Source organism: Hordeum vulgare, chromosome 6H, assembly GCF_904849725.1.
Source record: "Hordeum vulgare subsp. vulgare chromosome 6H, MorexV3_pseudomolecules_assembly, whole genome shotgun sequence".
NCBI lineage: Eukaryota > Viridiplantae > Streptophyta > Magnoliopsida > Poales > Poaceae > Hordeum > Hordeum vulgare.
This window is the reverse complement of record NC_058523.1, coordinates 523,332,821-523,340,934: the sequence shown is the minus strand read 5'-3', so window position 1 is coordinate 523,340,934 and position 8,114 is coordinate 523,332,821. Positions and strand designations below refer to the sequence as shown.

The window sequence follows — 8,114 nt, the reverse complement described above, 5'->3', positions numbered from 1 at the left end:
GATTGGCTGGCGAGCGGGGGTTTGGATCGAGGGCCCGAGTGAGGGCCTGTCCATTGGATCTAGTCAGTTCGGTGAAGATCCGACGATTGGAAATGAATCGGTGCATGGATCTGGCATACGCGCCTCTGACTTCGTGTGTTTCTTTGTTGCATGACACGCGTCGGTTTTTCTGCATGCATGCACGCGTCGCATCAGAGCCATTAGCAGCGCATCGAGGACCGCAGTCTGAATGGGCTCTGAATATGAGGGGCGTGCTCGACGCGGTGCACCGACGAAAGTCTGAACGGCGGGCGTGCTCGACGCAGTGTGTGAATCGGCGACGCACCCTTTGATCCAATAGGCAAACGCAAATGGGCGGCATCCATTAATTGCTGCAACTGAATCGACGAACCGATGCAGCCCAAAACCTGCTATTTAACCCTCCTCTGCCCCGTGCACATCTTCATCTTCCTCCTTGCCCTCCTTCTCCCCAGCCCCCCTCGCATCACATCCAAGAAACCGCAAGCCCCGTCATGGAGTTCCACGGCCCGACGTTCCAAGCGCCCGGCACTAGGCCGGAAAGGATGTACCCCGCTGGGGTCGTCGTGGAGAACCAGCTCCGGGTCTGGGCCATGTCGTGCTGGCGGGGTGGACGGGAGTTCGCGGGGCTCTTCCTTCGCGCCCTCTATCGCCACCTCCCTGTGGGAACTCCCCAGATGTTCACCATCGACGAGTCTCGCATGGGAGGAACTGGCATGACCGTGCGCTTCCGCAACCCCTACGACGCGTATCACCTCCTCGGCCGTGTCTGGTTTGGGGGGTGCGAGTTCATCTGCTTCACCACCTACAACATCTTCACCGACCTTGACAGCATCTGGCCCAACGAGCACGCCATGCACACCCTCCCCTACAACCTGCCGGCCGACGACGATGACGAGTGAGGGCGCCCGAGGAGTGAAGACGCGTGCCCGTCGCCCCTCCATGCCGGGTTTATCGTAGTTTCTTTCTTATCTATCGTATCTGTAATGTTAAACACTATCGTATCTGTAAGTTTATTCTAATCGCCCGTACTGTTGTGCCCTACGTACTGTTGTGCCAGTTTATGTGATGCCCGTGTTTATATCTTATCTATGTTGTGCACATCTATGTGTTTATCTGTCAGTTTATATATTTATCAGTGACGCAGTGCACCAGGTATTGGGCTGATCCTTTCTTGTCACCATTCATGGTTCTGTGTTTATCTTGTCACCATTCACCAGGAACTAATCTCTCGTTTGGTTGACTCAAGAGCAGCAAGGCAACAATGGAGGGGGGCCAATGGAGCGCAGCCGCAGCGACCAAGGGGCGGGCCAGAAAAGAAGCAGCCAGAACCTGTTCCAGCCGGGCCCGTTCCAGCCACTGTTCCACGCATCACAGGCGATTCTGCAGCGAGTAAGGGGCAGAAAAGGAGCAGTCAGAAGATGTGCCCGACGTTCCTCACGTGTAGTTTCCCCGTGTAGTACTAGCTCTGTAGATTTTACACTTGTATCTTGCAGGCCGCTTAGGCCATGTTTGTAAATAATACAGATCAGATTAGATGTTCAACCCTGTTAAGATAAATGAACTTGGATTGTTGTATATAATCCGTCGTTTCTATTTCCTATTGAAAATCATACATGACCAGTCAAATAATTTTGGGCCTGGTTATTCCTATTGAAATCAGTAGTACCTTTTGTAAATTACACCTTTGGGCCTGGTTATAATCCGTCGTTTTTATTTTGGGCCCAACATCTATTCGCCAGCCCACGAATAATTTTTTTGTACTGAAACTGAACTTTGTTTGGTCTCGCACTCGGCAGCCCAATTTTGTTTTTTTACTGCAAACTGGATTTGGGTGCGTACTCTGTTAACTGAAGAACAAAAAACAGAGGAAACACAACATGAAAACTGAATAATTTGTGTTCCAAACTGCTGATTCATTTAAGATACATGAACTTGTCATGGCGCACAGATCACATCATCTACACTGGACAAACCTAAATGCCCCCTCTAATGACGATGAATAGCAAGTAAAACATAAACAGAGCAATGACACAGCAATAAAAAAACACTGCCATGATATTTGCTTGCTTCTACAAATCGATCATCTCCCTTTGATTTTTCTTTATCTTCTTCAGTTCATCGGTCAGTTCAGACTCCAAGTACCTTGCCATCGGCACAACTCTGCCCGCCCCTCTGTCCGAGCTCCCCCAATTCTCCATCTGCGGCACCCCGCCCAAATTGAGCTCCCAGGTTGCGGCCACGCTAGAATCAATGTAGCCCTCAGATTTAATCCTCTAAACATATTCATCAATCCACTCGAAATGTGTGCATTTCTTCAGGATCTGCAAACCACAAGATGAACCCTAAATCTCAAATTCGAGGAGAAAAAACAAAATATGGAGAAATCAAAGCAAACAACAGCGAAAGAACGGGCTTAGAACCGAGATCTAACCTTGCCATCCCTTCCTGCCATTGGTTTGCTCAAGCATTTCACAAACTCCCGCCCAAGATTGCCATTCTCATCCGTCTTAGTCACCAACCGTTTGAAAGGCTCTGGGCGTGGGCAGTTAGGGCACCTTGTGAGCATCACTGGACCATACTGACGCCAGTTTGATTGCGTGGCGGAGGAGGTGGACATCTGCACTAGGTCGCCGGAGACCCGAGGAAGAAGAAGAATGGGGAAAGGGGAAAGCAATGGGCGGCGGCGGACGGACGGGCACGGGTGGAATCGCTTCTAGCCGCGACGAGGTAGGTCCCGCGCTTACTGGACAAGTGGTGGGTCCCGTGCTTACGTGGATACGTTGTGGGTCCAACCCATAACAACTAATGAGGATATCAGTTCAGCTTAAGGGCCATGTCGCACAGGAGCTATTTACTCGCTCAAAAGTGTCGCTGCCGAGCCATTCTGTCGAACAACGTCTCATTCCATCCAATTCCCAGGAAAGACGTCGCACATGAGCTATTGGCCCCAAAATAACAGTGGACGGTCGATGTGAATTACTTTTCTCTAGAGCAGTGTCATCCATGAAAACCAGGCTAACTAAGGCCTTTTCTAGTGCTCCATCTTGTACCGGTGCTAAGGATGCCATATAGACAAAAAATCGGAGGTGACACTATAATTAAGAGGAGGGAGATGAATTTGATAACTCAAGAAGAAACAATGCAAAGCGCGGGTACCTAGACAAAACACTTTTTTTTTATAAAAGGACGTTTTTATTGACTCATAATTTAGCATCGAGCGATACAATCACAATAAGCATACACCCCGCCTCTGCATAATTAATATGCACACAACCTACACAAAAAAAAATCACCCCGACAGAGAGCAAAGTCATATAAGACCGAACCTATGTCTAGGTGCGGGCAAAACGAAGAGAAGAAAACAACGATTGACGATATACAAGATTGACGATCGGCACCAACCATTTCTTGACAACACATGGACTACGATGAAGGTTCTTCAGAAGCAACGCCTTCAATAAGGAAATGACGCGCATGCGCCGCCGTCATCGGATCAAACCATAGAAGGCTAGATCATGGGTTTTCACCCGAAAGACCAAGTTTGAGCAAATTCCAAGCAATGCCCTTCATCAGGGTAACGACATAAAGAATGTCGACATTGTCAACCTAGACAAAACACTTAAATGAAGAAAGCTCTCCAATGCACGCACTTGTATAATTGCTAAATCATTTAATAAAGTGGGCTTAACTACTCCCTCCATTCCTAAGTACTAAGTCTTTTTAGAAATTCCACTAATGGACTACATACGGATGTATATAGACATATTTTAGATTGTAGATTCATTCATTTTGCTCCGTATGTAGACTCCTAGTGAAATCTCTTAAAAGACTTATATTTAGAAACAGAGTGAGTACAACAAATTAGCACCTATGCATTAAGTACTTGAATTGGTTAAGTGTTTAATGTGCTTAGCAGGTCATCTAAGCACTTGTACAGTGGAAGAGGCCTAAAGACACAAACAGTAGATTGGAAATGCGAAGTGTGAGTTGCATGCGATGACGTCCTTCTCTCAAAGGCTAAAGCACATTTGGACTCTTTCCATCAATAATGAGAATAATGAACTAGCTAGTCACAAGTAAAGATAGTTAATCAGTTGAAGCACCAGTTAAGCAAAGCAGGTGTGATTAAATTAAGCAAGCGATCCGGAGACGTACGTCACTACTGGTCTCATCCGTTACACTTGCTACATCCACCACTCGCTGATCTTCTCTAACTCTCACATGACATGACTGGGACGTAGCTAGCGAGAAGCTGACCAGAAGAAGAAAATGTAGGAAAAATTGGCCTCCATACGTGATCGATGGACCATATATGCATTATACCAGGAAAAATATAGACAGACGGATCGATGATCGTATGTATTGGAGTATAGCTACTCCAATCGATGCCTTTGACTAGTAGTGTCCATTGGCTGCCGGCGTCTCCACGCCAATGACATGGCCGCCGTTCCCGTTGCCGAGTTCTTGCTTGCTGCTGACGCTGGCGTGGCCGTTGGTCATGGAGGTTAAGGGCAGCTCGCCGGCGCCCTTGCTGCTGCCGCCGGCTTTGCTGATCTCGTCCTTGCTCTTGCCCCAGATGAGAAAGTAGAGGCCTCCAACGATGATCACGGCACCAATCACACTGAATGCAACAATGAAATGAGATCATTAGTACTGTTGCTCTACATCCACATTAATCTTGATGTGGTGGCAGCACAAATTTATGTACCTTCCGAGATTGATCTCCTCCTTGAGAATGATGGAGCCCAAGATGGCGGTTATGATCATGCAGAGCGGGTTGAATGCCGTGACAAACACCGGCCCCCTTTGCTTCGACACGATGCCCTGCACGTAGTACGCCACGCCGGAACACACGATGCCGGCATAGACGGCGGTGAAGAGGCGGGTGTCGAAGCCAATGACCCACGCCTGAGTGTTGGCGCGCTCGGCGACGAGGGCGATGGCACCGCTCATGAGCGAGCCCATGCCGCAGATGAGAACGGTGAGCGACAGCTCCGCCGGGTAGCTCTGGAGGGTGTTGGACTGGAGGATGAAGAAGCACGCCCAGGCCACGCAGGCGATGATGACCATGATAGTCCCGTTCAGCCAGTCCCGCGCGGCTGCTGCGCCACCGGCGCCCTGGCCACTGGCGGTAGCGTGGTGCTGGCCCTTGGTCCACGGGAACTGTACGATGGGGCCGTGGTACAGGACCATCAGCACCGCGCCGGCCACTGTGAGGAGCGTGCCGGCGATCTTGGCCTGACTGTGGAGGCTCCGCAGCCGCACCTTCTCCATGCGCAGGATGAGGGCCAGCACGAAGGTGACAGCCGGGAGGATGTTGACGAGCGCCGTCGCGAATCCTGCCGAGGTCATCTTCGCGCCCATGAAGTACAGGTTCTGGTCAATCACAGGCCTGAGAGACCCATGTAAAACATCACATCAGTCAGCAATCAAGTAAGGGTTATGTGCTTTTGATTGCCATGCATGAATGGACGGTCAAACAATTAACGGTGTACATACTCGAGAAATGCAAGCCCCATGATCTTGATGAAGATGGTGATTGTCATCTTTGGCCTCAGTCCCCTGCATATGTTAATTGTTGGAACAAATACACAATTAGCTAGTGATCATTTATGAAATCATGATTTGGATAACAATCAATCGAACTATACGTAGTATGAAATTGCATTGCATGAATGGATGGAATTGCATAAGACTAGTATCTACTCCCTCCGTTCAAAAATAATTATAGTTGAAAAAAACTAGACTAGTTTTTTTTAACTACAATTATTTGAATACAGAGAAATATATCAACTATGTATGCTTCCAGCTGACATGTTGGTTCCATGCATGGTAGGACCTCCACCAGTGGCCAATCAGGGCACACTGGCTAAGTGGAGGTCGTCCAAGTGCGTTTACACGTACGTGAACACACATACCGCACACAGGCCTGTTAGTTAGCCACATATACCTGCTTATGTGTCATTTTCTACTTCTGCTAATTAATGCACTCTGATATTCTGATTGATCCATCCATATATAGTACTAGATGCTGCATATGATGAGAGCCGAGAGGTACGTAAAGGCGGGAAAGCTAGCTATCTTGCTGGTACAAAATAGAATAAGGTATCAAGATGCATGTACAATGCTTTACAGGATTAGGATCCACGAGTGCTGGTTGTGCAGGTTGCACCACCTAAATGAGACAAAAATGAGAATGAACCGAACGAATTGTACGTGTGTGTTTGCTCGATCGTGGGGGTGCACGTTTGGCAAGTTGACCTTGTTAATCTTCCCATTATCTTCCTTTTGGATAGATCTGTTTGTTCAGTTGTCCCTAGCTAAGTGGAAAGTTTTTCTAACTAACTAAAAGTGAACGCTGGAGTACATTAATTCATGGGAACATCTGTCCGAATCATAGACTAGCTAATTAAGATCATTGTTACATCTCCTGTAGTACGTGTGATGACTGATGACTTGCCGATCCCTCCAACCGATCTGCAGTGTGTAGAGGCTCACATCATGCAAAAGTGTGAGCGGATATAGATGTGTGTTTACCCGTTGATCTTGATCCTCTACCGGATGTTTGTCGAGGAAAAAATTGGCCAGCAGTGACATGCATGCACGCTCGGTTACACTTGCATGCACCCATCGGTGTGATGAATATGTATGCGGGCGAACCCATGATGCACCGCACGTACGTACCGACGACACGATGTACGGAGAGTGGTGCATGATGCACTGCACGTACGTACCTCTCGAAGTAGATGGCGAAGGGCATCATGACGGCGGTGGCGACGAGGTTACGGTAGACGACGAGGACGAAGTGGCTCATCCCGGCCTTGAGGGACGCCACGGCGATGATGTACATCCCGGCGAACCCCACCTGCAGCAGCACCATCGCCAGGTACGGCTTCACATCGTTCACAACTTTCCACCCCATGCCCATGGTCCTCTCGATCTCTCCCCACCTCAAAATTTTCCAAGTTTTGTGCTTCTTCTGCTGCGTCTTCTTCTACTTCTTGTGGCTAGCTAGCTTAGCTTCCTTCTCGCTTAAAAACACAGGTGTCTCTCTCACTCTCTCTCTGGCAAGCAATGGCTGTGATCGATGAGGCGATGTGCTCACACCGAGACCCGCGTCCTTTATATAGACGATCTCCATCGACACTGGCGGTGCATGTAGGATGCAGGAGCTGGATGCAAAGTGAGTACTGTAGCAATGGGTGGATCCGAGTCACGGATGCGGCTGCATCAGCACACATCTCTCTCTCTCTCTCTCTTTCTTTCTCTGTCTCTCATCCCATCAAGTTATATTATTTTCCGAAAAATGCAGGGAGCACGTACCGCCAATGACCATTGGTTTAGATAGCTTTCCAGCCACCTGAGGAGAATGCTGCTCGCGACAGAGAATTGTGTTAATTACTCCTAGCTGCTTTTTCACTTTGCCCCTACCTAGAGCTACCTAGTGCTCTTGTACCGACAGGCGACAACCATGCATGTTCTGATGTTCATGCATGCATGCATGCATCTGCATGGTGTCTAGACTAGCTAGGATCAGAGTGTTGTCAACGACTTAATCAGCTGATAAGATGTAGAATCAATGCTAGGCTACTTAAGTGAATGCTATGCTCTTCCGCCTCAATGCCAAATTGTAAATCAAGAGATTCTTCCAAAATGGACGAGGACAATATCTCTTCTTTCTGCTAATTAATAAAAATATCAATATGTGACGTAAACAACAATTATTCAGGTTAGCTTTTGCCCGCCAAATATAACCCATAAGAAAGTGGATAAACTACGGGGTGAGGCTTGGTGATATTGCATCGCTTCAATTTGCCTTTCCCATAGGTCCCGTTAGACACTTTGAACTCATGCATCGCTGAAAAATACACCTTACCTCGTGCGTGCATGGTCGGCTGGATGTCGTGCCTCGAGTTGTTGTGATTGTTTCGTTCGTCACCACATCATTTTTTTTGACCGAAGAAAAAAAGGTTTGCCTCATGTATTAAATAACATAGAAAAGAGTTTGTTACAACACATACATGTTAGGGCATGCCAATTATTATCGTAATAGAAAAGACCGTAGCTTCTTTGCCCTGACGATGATCCAAAGT

The 8,114-nt window shown here is 48.0% G+C and overlaps 1 protein-coding gene across 1 annotated transcript; it reads right to left on the bottom strand.

Annotated features, from left to right (window-relative positions):
• Positions 1–4,127: 4,127 nt before the first annotated feature.
• LOC123402236 (WAT1-related protein At1g44800-like) lies at positions 4,128–7,130 on the bottom strand. The gene is made up of 4 exons (XM_045096128.1): positions 6,756–7,130; positions 5,521–5,583; positions 4,730–5,413; positions 4,128–4,642 (listed from the first exon to the last, which is right to left on the bottom strand). The coding sequence occupies exons 1-4, from the start codon at positions 6,947–6,949 to the stop codon at positions 4,417–4,419; spliced, it is 1,167 nt and encodes a 388-aa protein (XP_044952063.1). The 5' UTR covers positions 6,950–7,130; the 3' UTR covers positions 4,128–4,416.
• Positions 7,131–8,114: the final 984 nt, after the last annotated feature.